The 14190-nt window shown below is 38.4% G+C and overlaps 2 protein-coding genes across 2 annotated transcripts in view; both read left to right on the top strand.

Moving 5' to 3' along the window:
- The window catches only part of LOC137975549 (macrophage colony-stimulating factor 1 receptor 1-like), a 7718-nt gene extending 2920 nt beyond the window's left edge, over positions 1-4798 (top strand). Inside the window, exon 4 of the mRNA XM_068822662.1 lies at positions 4407-4798. Within this exon, the coding sequence (XP_068678763.1) occupies positions 4407-4798 (392 nt within the window). The remainder of the gene's footprint in view (positions 1-4406) is intronic.
- Positions 4799-11329: 6531 nt separating this feature from the next.
- Positions 11330-12565, top strand: LOC137975548 (uncharacterized). The gene has a single exon (XM_068822661.1). The coding sequence runs from the start codon at positions 11330-11332 to the stop codon at positions 12563-12565; it is 1236 nt and encodes a 411-aa protein (XP_068678762.1).
- The last annotated feature ends 1625 nt before the right edge of the window (positions 12566-14190 follow it).

The following is a 14190-nucleotide window of genomic DNA, read 5'->3' as shown; positions in this document are numbered from 1 at the left end:
GCTTTATTTCTAATATTTTACTAACTTGGTATTATATAAAACACGGAAATCAAATAGCAATTTTTTTTTATGGATTTAACAAATTAACATTGAAGGAATCGAACGCCTACAAGAATGCATCACAGTGTTTACTCAAGTCGCATCTTAGTTGTCTGACAATTTACACTTACCGGTATTTTGTACCCAACTCTGCAAAGGTATAAAATATTTGGAAATGTGACAGTGAAGAATTATTTGAATGAAAGTTGTTGTCGCTTTTGTGCTTCATCATTTACGGTCAGCGTTCCGAGTCGAAAAGGGTTAATTATGTGAACTGTCAAAAATGTATTTAATTGCATCTCTTGTTTGCACGCACGCAATTGAAATAGGAAGGTTTTTTTTGCCTCTGATAGTAAATATGTTGTTTGTTTCGATTAATTTTTCGCTGGAAAAGGATTTTGCCGAGATATTTCCAGCCTTTGTGAACTTTAATATCATGTTGTGTAATTTTCGAGCTTGAAACACATTTGCATACGTGTGTTGAAATGTGATACGGGAGCATTTTTGTGGTATAGTGTAACGAAAATAAACAGGTCTGTTGGAAGCTTGCTTGAGTTTCAACAAAATGACCCCCAAACTCGGCAAAAAAATCTGACACTGATGAATAATAAAGTAGCTGCTATCCCCCAAAACGATGGAATAGACCACTTTCGATATATTAAAATTCAGTCCGAAACAAAGGGCATCATCTCGAGGCTCTGGGGAATAGATATAAGGATTTGTATGAGTTTATTCCCCAGAGCCTCGAGATGATGCCTTTTGTTTCGGACTGAATTTTGATATATCGAAAGTGGGCTATTACCTGGCGATAAATAACCTCGTCTTGGAGAGTAAAGTTTTGACTGTCAACCTGAACAGTTGGACGATTGTGATCTTTGTGTTGAATTCGCACATTTCTTGTCAAACTTTATAACACTTGATAGAAAAAGAAAACTAACAAAAACAAAAACCCGGTATCTGTGTCAAATGATGATTTGACACAGATGCTTCACTGTTTCGCGAGTAAACACACCGCGGTAACTTCATCACGGCGCCCGCTGACTCCCATGTCACTTTCGATTTTGCGCTTTTACTTGTGCAGCCAAAAGTACAATAGCAAAAATCTCCCAAAATGTTTGTCGCTGATCGTAACTTTTTATATTCGGGGTTAAAAATTAATGTTGTTTTCATGTCATAAATGTTGTTGCTGATGGCGAAATATTTTAGTCTCGATCGACCGTCCAGAAAAGTTCCTTCTGCTCTTCCCAAAAACTTTGTATCACTATTTATTTACTTTTGCATCAATATTTGTTTCGCATAAAGCAAGCTAACAAAATCAGTTCTTTGCTTGGTCCGCATTTGTTAGCGTTAAAATAGAATTTTCGGTCCAATGCTTCTGTTTTAAGGGGTATATTGTTTTGGTCTCCCATCCAGATACTAACCCCGCTGAACAAGGTTAACCTCAGCGAATTTTAGTATAACAAAGCTGTCAGATGCTCAGAGGGCACGCTTAAACTTGTGGTGAAAAGAAGTTGTGAGGGAACTTGAAAATTATCAACACGTCAGGCCAGAAGCCAATGTTTCTCGCTTCTCTTTTATTTGTTATTCTTCAGAGACCGGAATGCTGTAGTTCAATGCCACACAATTCAGTGCCTTCTGATTTTCTCTAACACGTACCACAGGCAACCCAGTGTATGCTTCACGGAAGCATCTCGTTTAAAATTAATTTCAACATTTTTAACATGGTGTTAACTGTTAACTCTTACAAAAACGTACAAGTGTGAAGGAGTCACAAAGAAAACAAACATGGCCGAATAGACTCTTGAAAAAAAAAAGAAACAAGATTTTCCGGGAAAATGAATTGTGTGGTATTGAACTACAGTATTCCGGTCTCTGAAGAATAACAAATAAAAGATAAGCGAGAAACATCGGCTTCTGGGCTGACGTGTTGATAATTTTCAAGTTCCCTCACAACTTCTTTTCACCACAAGTTTAAGCGTGCCCTCTGAGCATCTGACAGCTTTGTTATACTAAAATTCGCTGAGGTTAACCTTGTTCAGCGGGGTTAGTATCTGGATGGGAGACCAAAACAATATACCCCTTAAAACAGAAGCATTGGACCGAAAATTCTATTTTAACGCTAACAAATGCGGACCAAGCAAAGAACTGATTTTGTTAGCTTGCTTTATGCGAAACAAATATTGATGCAAAAGTAAATAAATAGTGATACAAAGTTTTTGGGAAGAGCAGAAGGAACTTTTCTGGACGGTCGATCGAGACTAAAATATTTCGCCATCAGCAACAACATTTATGACTTGAAAACAACATTAATTTTTAACCCCGAATATAAAAAGTTACGATCAGCGACAAACATTTTGGGAGATTTTTGCTATTGTACTTTTGGCTGCACAAGTAAAAGCGCAAAATCGAAAGTGACATGGGAGTCAGCGGGCGCCGTGATGAAGTTACCGCGGTGTGTTTACTCGCGAAACAGTGAAGCATCTGTGTCAAATCATCATTTGACACAGATACCGGGTTTTTGTTTTTGTTAGTTTTCTTTTTCTATCAAGTGTTATAAAGTTTGACAAGAAATGTGCGAATTCAACACAAAGATCACAATCGTCCAACTGTTCAGGTTGACAGTCAAAACTTTACTCTCCAAGAGGAGGTTATTTATCGCCAGGTAATTCCATCGTTTTGGGGATAGCAGCTACTTTATTATTCATCAGTGTCAGATTTTTTTGCCGATTTTGGGGGTCATTTTGTTGAAACTCAAGCAAGCTTCCAACAGACCTGTTTATTTTCGTTACACTATACCACAAAAATGCTCCCGTATCACATTTCAACACACGTATGCAAATTTGTTAAGCTCGAAAATTACACAACATGATATTAAAGTTCACAAAGGCTGGAAATATCTCGGCAAAATCCTTTTCCAGCGTTCGATTCCTTCAATGTTAATTTGTTAAATCCATAAAAAAATTGCTATTTGATTTCCGTGTTTTATATAATACCAAGTTAGTAAAATATTAGAAATAAAGCTCACTTGATATCCAAAGGCGAAAAATGAAATTGTTGTCGAAGACCATTACTCGTCTCTTAAAATCCAGATATTTATTTTTCAGCGCTGTCTTGCTCATCCAATTGACGATCCATTCTTGAGCTCCATGAGGGTATATTTTGTTTAAAGATCCACTAAAACGCCATTCACGTCAATGACTTATTAGTGAAATTTCCAATTGTTATACAGGAAGACTATGCAGAGTTGAGAACAGGTAAATACAAATCTGACAAATAGCGAGACAACTGAGATAACAGATCCACTATATGGATTCCTTCTCTGTCTTTGTTGAAACCATACTGAGTTACCAGAGAACTGTTCATTTGGTTTCAGTGTTGTACAAAACACCACACTTGGCAAAATTTTAGGAATACAGCTCACTTTGATTACGGCTCGACGGGCGACAGATTGTTGTCGAAGTCCATTACTCGTCGCTTTTAACATTCGATCGCCTGTCTTGTTCAGAATGCAATTCGCTTGCCATTATTGAGCTTCATAAGGGTACATTTTGTTCAAAGATCCACTAAACCGCCATTCGCGTTACATGACTTTCGACGCCATTGCCGCTTAAGTTAATCGTTCTACTGTGTCTACCAGAGAAATCTACGCATTTCCCACTACCCTCTCGATCCTAAGAAAATACGCGCAGAAGGCTCTATGCACAAAGACACCACTTAGCAGGGGAGTGACAGGCAAGACTTTTACAGACACGGAAAAAATAAGAAAAAAAAAACGAAAAATAAAAAAAACCACGAAATTAAAGACAGATTCCGACTGGGTTTGTCATCTGGCAACCCAGTAAAAACCGTACGGTATAATGAGCATTATCCGAGCATTTTAGTGACTTTTTTTGGGGAGACCGAGCATTTTAGTCGGAGAATTGAAGCATTAAGGTGGAGCATTTTAATGCGGAAACAAAAGCATAATGTACAAAAGCCTAGAGTTTAAAGTCTCGGTAAAGGTAAATTTGAGCGGTTTACTCAAATTTCTTGTTTTTTGCAAATCTTGAATTGGTGGGCTGTGAAGTGTATTTTCCCGAAAAAAAGATTCTGAAAAATTAGTTTTAAAATCGCTTTTCTTAGTTTTGCTCGATAATCTGCGCTCGAAAAATGATTGACGTATCATGTCAATCACCTGTGAAAGGACTGGGGTTTGGTTGACTTCGATCTGCTCTGATTGGCTCAGCATAATTGGATTTTAAGTAGGGGGGGTGGTGTTCAGCAGACCGTGAACAATATGCAATTATTATAATGCACTCTTCTTGTAGGCCGTTCGAATCTTTAGAGATTATATACGCATTTACCTTTTCTAAGTTTACAAAATGTAGAAAACACACATGGCTTTGTTGACTTAAAAAAAAAAACAACTACATCAACGTCAACAGAGGCAAGCGCACATGCCCAAACCCATTTTTCATTTTTGGGTAATTTTTACGATCAAATTGATGGGGTAGCCATGGGCTCCCCGCTTGCTCCTGTATTAGCTAATCTCTTTATGGGTCACCATGAGAAACGCTGGTTAGAGAATTACAATTCAAGTATCGAGTTTTACCGTAGATATGTCGACGACACCTTTGCTTTGTTTAATACCGAGCAGGATGCTTTATCTTTCTTTAGTTATATCAACAGCCAGCATCCTAACATCAAGTTTACTATGGAGAAGGAAGAAAACCACAAGCTCCCCTTCTTAGATGTGCTTTTAGATAACCATAGTAATTAGGGCATTATTACTCGGTTTTCCACAAGAAGACCTACACCGGTCTTCTCACTAATTATTACAGCTTTGTACCTTTTAGTTACAAATTAGGACTAGTACGCACTCTGGTTGACCGAGTATTTAAAATTAATAATACTTGGACTGGTTTTCACTTGGACATAAGCAACCTTACCAAAACATCAAGGAAGAATTTGTTTCCTTCTAGCGTTATCGAGAATGTTGTGAGAAAATTTCTCAACAATTACTTTACCTCCGATTCCTCTCAGAGTGTTGTTCGGAAGGACAATTGTTTGTATTTTAAATTACCGTACATCGGTCCTTTTCCATCATAAGAAAACGCAGAATTAAGAAATTAGTCGACACATTTTGCAGCGACCTGGAAATTAAGTTGGTGTTCACCCCGTTTAAAATCAGGAGTTGGTTTGGGGCGAAGGATCCTATCCCTGCGGGTTTACGATCGCGAGTCATTTACAAGTTTTCATGTGCAGGCTGTAATGCCTGTTATATTGGTGAAACCAATAGACACTTCGCCACTCGCATCCGTGAACATCTCGCCTCCGACAAACATTCCCACATCTTTAAGCACTTGAAAGGTTCTGAAAATTGTCGCTCCCGGTGTTCAGAAGACTGTTTTAAAATCCGCGACTCTGCTTCCACACGTTTCCAATTGAAAATCAAAGAAGCCATGCATATCCTTTGGGAGCAGCCATCTTTAAATTCCCAAGTCAAACATCTTAATTTATCCCTTTCATACTAATTAGCTTCTTTTCTTAGCTTAAACATTTTGTTTTTTTTCTGTTTTGTTTCGTGGTTGTGTGTATATATTCTGTTCTCGCCTTCATCCTTAATTATTCATGTTATATCTCACTTTGTTACGCTATTTATTGCTCAACTTTAGTTTATTTCTCATTGTGCAACTGACGATGGATGATGTTTCATGCGAAACATGTCTTGATTAAATATGAATTTCAAAAACATCGTATGGATCATCAAAGCGATATCTTACTTCGTGCTGCTACGAAGTTTTGGTATTATTATTATTATTATTATTATTATTATTATTATTATTATCATTGTTATTTCAAAATAATAACATCTTTATTTGCCATAGTTCTTGAGAAGTGCATCTAGTGATGCGCCATTAATTGGGAACGGCTTTACACAAATACAATCAAATCAACACATATCAGATGATAGGGTTGGTGTTTGAGGAGAGGGGAAAGACGGAGTACTCGGAGATAAAGTTCCTGAAGCTGAGAAGAGAACCAACAAATAAACCCACAAATGAGTCTAGGAATCGATCGCTGGCCACATTGGTGAGGCGAGTGCTCTGACCACTGCGCCATCCCTGCTTCTGATTTCAAATGTTAACTTACTTATCTAACTCACAAAATCGTAATGATTACCTGTGCAGTTTTGTCCATCTCCTGTATATCCATCACGACATCTGCAGGTATACGATCCTTCAGCGTTGATACAAGCTGCATTAGCGTCACACTCGTTTCTTTTAGGACTGTTACATTCATCGATATCTGTGCAAAATTAAGTCAACACAAGTAAACAAAGCATCCTTAGAAAACAGTCTACAAAGCACTCATAGTAAAACAAATGCATGGTAGCTAGGTAACTGTAATAATGACCTCGTAATAGCCGTAATAGCCAGGAAATTGGCACAAGTACGTAATAGGACTCGCGAACCCAAAATACATCATATTATATTCACACACACTATTCCTATATAAGAAGGCTATTTATTTCTCAAATGCCACCTAATCCTTAAAAACACTACCATCCACATCCACCGAGCAGAATCATAGACAGGAACAAAACCCTTCACAAATAATATCAGTGCCATGTGGTAGGCAATGTGCAATAATGTTTTCCTCATTACTGGGTTGCCAAACCCAGTCGGAATCTGGGTTTCATTTCGTGGGTCTTTTTGTTATTTTTTTCCTTGTCGGGAAAAGTCTTGCCTGTCACTCCCCAGCTAAGTGGTGTCTTTGTGCATAGAGTCTTCTGTGCGTATTTTGTTAGGTTTGAGGGGGCTGGGGTAATGCGCCAATTTCCCTGCTGCACACAGGAGAACATTAGGGAGTTTAAGCAAATCACTACGGATGGTGCTACTACGGCTGCCGTGACTGAAAAGGTCTGGGGAGACTACGTCTCGGTGGTCTGCTAAATTTTAAGTTTAGCAAAGCAAAATACAAGGAAACATGGGCTAAAGGTGTTTAAAATCTCATTTATTTAGTTTCTTACCTTCAAATGGCTTCGCTGAAAGGACGATGGCCGTTGTTCGCCATGCTAGGACGAACAGATTATTTCTGAGCAAAAGCAAATGCTATACACCTTGTACAATAACAACAATTTGATGGATGAAATATACAATTTCAGAGACAAATATCTCAAAGAATATCGAGTGAAAAAGACACATGTATCTATACTCAAAGAAGCAAAATAGCATCGTATAGTATCCAGATATAAAACATCTTCACTAAATCCTCAAAGCAAACTTAACCGAAGAAAAACAACCGCGCGCTGAACTCACTTCGCCATTCCAACACCTTTGCCAAAACCTATCGTAAGTTCATAATACGGATTTACAAGCTTATGAGAGGCAACCTTGACACAATCCTTGACTTAAATTGACTTTAAAGGATATAGTATCCAACAGAATTCTTAAAATGCCGAGATGTCAGTTGAAAAGGGCCAGAGAAGCGAAATAAACCCGACGTAGTAGCCACTACGGCAAAACACCGCCACTCACGTAGTCAGATTTCACACTACGGCTGGATGCAACCGACGTACATGCGCAGTGTTTCATTTTGGGAGAAATTTACTTCCGGCAGCCGTATTAGCGCCAGCCGTAGCGATTTGCTTAAAGTCCCTATTTAATTATTAAACCTGCAATGGCGTCGAAAGTCATTGTAACGCATGTGGCGTTTTAGTGCATCTTTAAACAAAATATACCCTTATGGAGCTCAAGAATGGAACGTCAATTGGATAAACAAGACAAATATATCTGGAATCTTAAAAGCGGTGAGTAATGGACTTCGACAATAATCAATCGCCCCTCGAGCCGAAAGCAAAGTGAGCTGTATTTCTAATATTTTACCAAGTGTGCTGTTATGTTGAACACTGAAACCAAATGGACAATCCTTTGGTAACTTATGGGTTTAACAAAGACAGAGAAGGAATTGAACAACTTGGATCTGCACAGTCTTCCGGTAACAAATGGAAATTTCACAAATTCTTGTTAGTCAAAAATTATTTGAAGGAAAGCTTGTTGCCAATTTTTTGCTTGATAATTCCATTAAACAGAAGTAAAGGGTTTCTCAGTAAAGGGTTTGATGCTGAACACCGGTGGGAAATTTATTTAGTTGCGTTTTTGACATGGAGTGTAATTTGACACGATTGAGTTTCTTGTCTTCACGCACGTAATGAAATAGGAAGGGTTTTTTTGCCTCTAACAGCAAATATGTTGTTTGTTTCAAAAAATATTTCGCTGGAAAAGGTGGCCTTTATGAATTCATCATGTTATGTAATATGCGAGCTTAACTGGATAGTTTTCATGGCAATAGTAAAGCATTTTCGTGTCAAAATAAGGTACGCGTCTTTCTGTTGTGTTAACTTAATTAAATATAAATATAAGTAACCATGTTATTCTTGTCTGCCGTAAACTTGATTTCCACCCTCAAAATTACCTCCAGAACCTACTTTCTGCGTAGAATAAGCTTTTAGAATGATGTTCTTGTCTTCTGTGGTGATACTTGACGATTCAGGAATATTTTGTGAAAAAAATATATATTTTGAGGTCACACGCTCAACTTGATCGCCCGAACTTGCCCTATTATGCATAACATCCACTTCGCCTTTTGACATCCCATTGAAAAAAAACATTCAGATAGTAACAAACTTCATATTTATTAACCATTTCTTCTGCTTTTGTGATTGTCAGCATTGTGATTTGCGATAATTCGCAAGTCTGTTTTTGTATCTCATGGATGTTCAGATTTTCAATTACATGGCCGCTCAACCTCGTGATTGTGTAAATAGTTTACCCTGAAGTCAAAATAGATACGTCCTTAGGAACCCGGCAAAGAAGGCTTCCTGACCCGGCAGACGAAATGTAAATATTCAGTTAAATATTACAACACAATTAAAAAACCAAAGACGTTGTTTTACTCTGAAAACGATGAACGATTAACATGCTTTCCCGCAGTTCATTCAGTTGACACAAGGTGATCACATGCACCTTTATGGTTGCCTAGCACGTGATCAATTTCATCCTTTTGACAAAACATCAGAAAAGCCAGAGACTGCAGAAATCTTCGTCTTTTTACAATCGATTGTCATTAATCTTTCGATGAGAATTCGATTAAGAGCTATATTTAAAAACTACCGGTATGTTTTCTTTTCTTTATTTGAGAAGAAATGAGTGAATTTTACTCAAGAGTGTGTTTTGTTATCTTTAAACTGAATTTATCACCAAAGCTTAAAAAACTAAAAGACGTCAAAATGGGACAGGATATTGCAAAATAATTAAAGGTGTGAACGTGTGAGCCAAAGGGCCTCTGCTGGTGCGACATGTGGATGACCCTCAAATGGTCTTAATGACCCCCACTTGAAAAAATTAACTGAAACCCTGCAGTTCAATAGTTTAGCACGTACCACAGGCAACCCAGTGTACGCTTTTATGGAGCGTCTTGTTCGTTTTATTTTTTTTTTTTGGTTTTTTTTTTCCGCGTCGGTAAAAGTCTTGCCTGTCACTCCCCTAAGTAGTTTCTTTGTGCATAGAGCCTTCTGCGCGTATTTTCTTAGGATCGAGAGGGTAGTGGAAATGCGTCGATTTCTCTGGTGGACACAGTAGAATGATAAACTTAACCTGCAATGGCGTCGAAAGTCATGTAACGCGAATGGCGTTTTACGGTTGTAGTGGATCTTAAAACAAAATATACCCTTATGGAACACAATAATGGAAAGTCAGTTGGATAAACCAGGCAGGCGGTGAAAACAAATACCTGGAATCGTAAAAGCGACGAGTAATGGACTTCGACAACAATCTATCGCCCGTCGAGCCGAAATCAAGGTGAGCTAGCTGTTTTTCTAATATTTTACCAAGAGTGTGCTGTTATGTAGAACACTGAAACCAAATGAAAAATTTTCTGGTATAAAAGCGACGAGTAATGGACTTCGACAACAATCTTTCGCCCTTCGAGCCGAAATCAAAGTGAGTTTTAGTTTTATGTACAACACTGAAACCAAATGGAAAATTGTCTGGTAACTTGTGGGCTCAACAAAGTCAGGTAATAAAAATAATTGGAAATGTGACAGTCAAGAATTATTTGAAAGAAAGCTTGTCGACTATTTTGTGCATCATTATTCAAGGAAAATGTTCTTCAGGAAAGGGTTTGAACCTGAAGTACATGGTAATTTGACACGATTGAGTTTCTTGTCTTCACGCACGCAATGAAATAGGAAGAGGTTTTCGCCTCTAAGAGCAAATATGTTGTTTGTTTCAATAAATTTTTCGCTGGAAAAGGATTCTGTGGTATTTTCTGCCTTCGGAATTATAATATCATTTTGTGTATTGAATTTTCCAGCTTAAGATTAAAATGTGATATGGGAGAATTTTTTTTTGGTATTGCTCTGTAAGCAGGAAGGGTTCACGAAAATAAACGGGTCAGTGAAAAATTGTGACGCCGATGAATAATAAAGTAGCTGCTATTTCCAAAATGATGGAATTACCTGGTGATAAATAACGTCGTACGCGTCTTGGAGAGTAAATTTTGACTTTACAGAAACAAATGGTCAACCTCAAGAGTTGGGCGATTGTAATATTTGTTTTGACTTCGCTCATTTTCTTGTCAAACTTTATAACACTTGACAGAAAAAGAAACTTACGAAAACCCGGTATCTTGCCATCATTTGACACAGATGCTTCACTGTTTGGCGAGCAAATATGCCGCGGTAACTTAATCACGGCACCCGCTGAATTCCGGCCATGTCACCTTCGATTTTGGGATTTATTTGTGCAGCCAAAAGTAGAATAACAAAATTGAACGTAGCAAAAATCTCCCAAAATGTTTGTCTCTGATCGTACCTTTTTTTACTCTATATTCACAGTTCAAGATTAATGTTGTTTTCATGTCGTAAATATTTTATTCTCGATCGACCGTCCCGGAAACTTCCTCCTTCTAAAAGCTGTGTATCAATAGTTATTTACATGAAAGTTAGAAAGGTAAAAATGCACGGTATAATAATAATAATAATAATAATAATAATAATAATAATAATAATAATAATACAGGTGAAGGATGAAACCGGAGTGCAGTTGGATGACGGAGCAGTACTGACAAATCTAAAGGAAGGAACTTATTACAAGTTCCTGGGAACATTAGAGAATCTAAAACAAGATGACAAGTTAGCTCTGAATGTAGCAGCCAAAGAATACCTACAACGCATGTCAGTCCACTGTCAGATCACAACCGCGTATCTGCATCGAACCAATTTACCCTTCCCATACGGGGGTATCTAATGTGGACCCAGAACTGGCCAATAGCAGAGCTTAGGCAAATCGACAGAGAAGTTCGAAAAATCCTAGTTGAGAGCGGCGGCAAACACCCACTAGGCTCGACAGCATTACTGTACCTCCCGAGGGAAAAAGGGGGGCGCCGGCTGAAATCAGTCGAGCAAGAATACAAACTCGTCAAGATAAAGGCTGCTCTGAAAGTCTACAAGAACCTGGACCCGACCATTGCAGTTGTGAGAAAGTTTGAAGAAAGAGCAGGTGAGGTGGGACACCATTCATTTGTAAAGGATAGCATGAAGTATGCAGCAGAGCTCGGTCTTGGCCTGGACCTTGAGCACCCGTCACCATGCATCACCAAGGGGGGAGTAACAATCACAGACAAGAAGACCAAAGTTGCTTTGAAGGAAACTGTAGAAAAGCAGAATACGCAGGCTGTGAGGGAAGAGAGGTGGCAAGGAAAGCTACACACAAGTAGGTGGGAGGATGAAAGTCTGAGTAAAGCAGGCTGCTTTGCTTGGCTTAAGGACTGGACGTTGTGTCCGTCTAACACCGTTGCAGGAGTGATCGAGCTCTACGAGCAACTATTGCCAACACGAATATATTACGGTCACAAGGTGCGAGCCCGACCAGCTACTGAAGTGGCATGTAGGCTATGCAGTAGATCAGCAGAAACAGTTCAGCATATTCTAGCTGGATGTCCCACCTTGGCCCAGAACAAGTACTTGGAAAGGCACAATAACGCCTTGAAGATCCTGTTCTTCGAGATCCTGAAGGACGCAAACCTTATTGACAAAGTCCCACCATGGTTCTCCCAAGTAAAACCCAAACCGGTGTATGAAAACGACCAGTTTCAAGCCTACTGGGATGTCCCGCTCTATGCTGAGCACACCGAGGTGAGAGCAAACAGAATCGATGCCCGTTTTATCGACCACCAACAGGAGAAGGTGATAGCACTAGAGATGATTTGTCCATGGATTGATAACCGAACAAGTAAGGAAGCGGAGAAGACAGCCAAGTATGCCCCCCTAAGATGGGAGATAAAGCGACAGTACCCTAGGTACGATGTGCAACAATACAACATCATTATTGACGTGCTAGGTGGATGGTCCACAGACATCGAGGAGGGAATGAGGAATTTACTCGGGTCAAGAGTGAGAACTAAAGGAGTTCTGCTAAAGATGCAGAAATCGGTCTTATCAAGCTCTCTTAATATTGCCCGCACTTTTAAAGTAATCACATAAACTTTACGAGCAATATAACACGAATTTCATTTCAGCAAAGGATATTATTGTAAGAAAAAAAAATGTATTATTACAATTTTTTTTTTTATTATTATTATTATTTTTTTTTCAATTTTAGCAGTCACTTATTTTATATTTTCACATAGTTTAATAGATTTAAGTGGATAATACTTTTAGAAAGATATTTGTAAATAGGACTTGAACATGGTGTTTTTAAGGAGCTCCTGGGTTACGATTAACGCCCCAGGTAGCTTTTAGGTATTGACATTTAAAAGTTTTAAACTGTCATAATAATAATAATATTTATACAGGATAACCCCTTCAGTGTAATAAGCACTGTTATCAAAGGGGGTCCTGTTATTAAAATACTTAAGTAAAAATACAAAAAAGTCTAAAAGGTAAAAAACACTAAGGAAACTGTTGCATGGCCGATATCAATAAATTTGAGATGTGCATCTACACGAAATCATCTAATTGAGGAAAGAGTCTTTCGTGTCCCCTGAGAATTCAATAAAGGATTCCTTTGATTTAATATGGCGAGGAAGACCGCTAAATTCCATCGCGCCTGTAAAATAAAAAGATCTCTTGGCGACCTCAAGGTTGACTTTTGGAAAATGAATGTCATTACAGCGTCTAGTCGTAAATGTGTGTACAGAAGTATTTAAGTTAAAATAATTATTCAGATAAGGCGGTACTGAACCATCAAGGCATTTTCTACCTAACAAAACAATATGAAGTTTTTGTCTATTAATCAAGGGTACTAGACCCAAAGTAGCATTCAGCTCTTTAGTATCGAGACCAGAATTTGGAAAAATTAACTTCGCAGCTCTATGCTGTAAACTCTCGAGTACATCAGAGTTAACTTTACCACAGCCGTGCCAGGCCACACCACAGTAATCAAAAATAGGTAAAATCATTGTCTTGTAAAGGCGTTCAGCAGCAGCCATGGGAATAAAAATTATCAAACGCCTAAAAACACCCAATTTTCTCGAGACCTTATTGACCACGTGCTCAATATGGTTGTTAAAACTCAAGTGCTGATCAATGACAACGCCAAGGTATTTGAAAGACTCAGATTTTGTCAAAGAAGATCCATTGCAGGATAAGCTTATACTATCCTCCCGCTTAAGCCGTTGGTGTGAGCCATATGTGTGAGCCATATGTGTTCCTTTCTCCTATAAATAGTTATTTACTTTTGCATCAATATTTGTTTTGCATAAAGCAAGCTAACAAAATCTGTACCTTGCTGAATTCGCATTTGTTAGCGTTAATAGTATTTTCGGTCCGATGCTTCTGATATTGTTTACAATAGGTCACCCATCCAGATACTAACCCCGCCGGACAGCATTTAATTTCAGTGAACTTTAGTATTACAAAGCTGTCAGATGCTCAGAGGACACGCTTAAACTTGTGGTGAAAAGAAGTTGTGAGGGAACTTGAAAATTATCAACATGTCAGCCCACAAGCCAATGTTTCTCGCTTCTCGTTTATTTGTTATTCTTCAGAGACTGGGATGCTGTAGTTCAATACCACACAATTCAGTGCCTTCTGATTTTCTGTAACACGTACCACAGGTAATCCTGTGTATGCTTCACGGAAGCATCTCGTATTTGAAATTAATGAAT

This window comes from Montipora foliosa, chromosome 11 (assembly GCF_036669935.1).
Source record: "Montipora foliosa isolate CH-2021 chromosome 11, ASM3666993v2, whole genome shotgun sequence".
Taxonomy (NCBI): domain Eukaryota; kingdom Metazoa; phylum Cnidaria; class Anthozoa; order Scleractinia; family Acroporidae; genus Montipora; species Montipora foliosa.
This window is presented reverse-complemented; position numbering and strand designations above follow the sequence as displayed.

What these genes read in the sequence shown, in the direction of transcription:
- LOC137975548 (XM_068822661.1), top strand. Translation starts at nt 11,330, where the DNA reads ATGTGGACCCAGAACTGGCCAATAGCAGAGCTTAGGCAAATCGACAGA.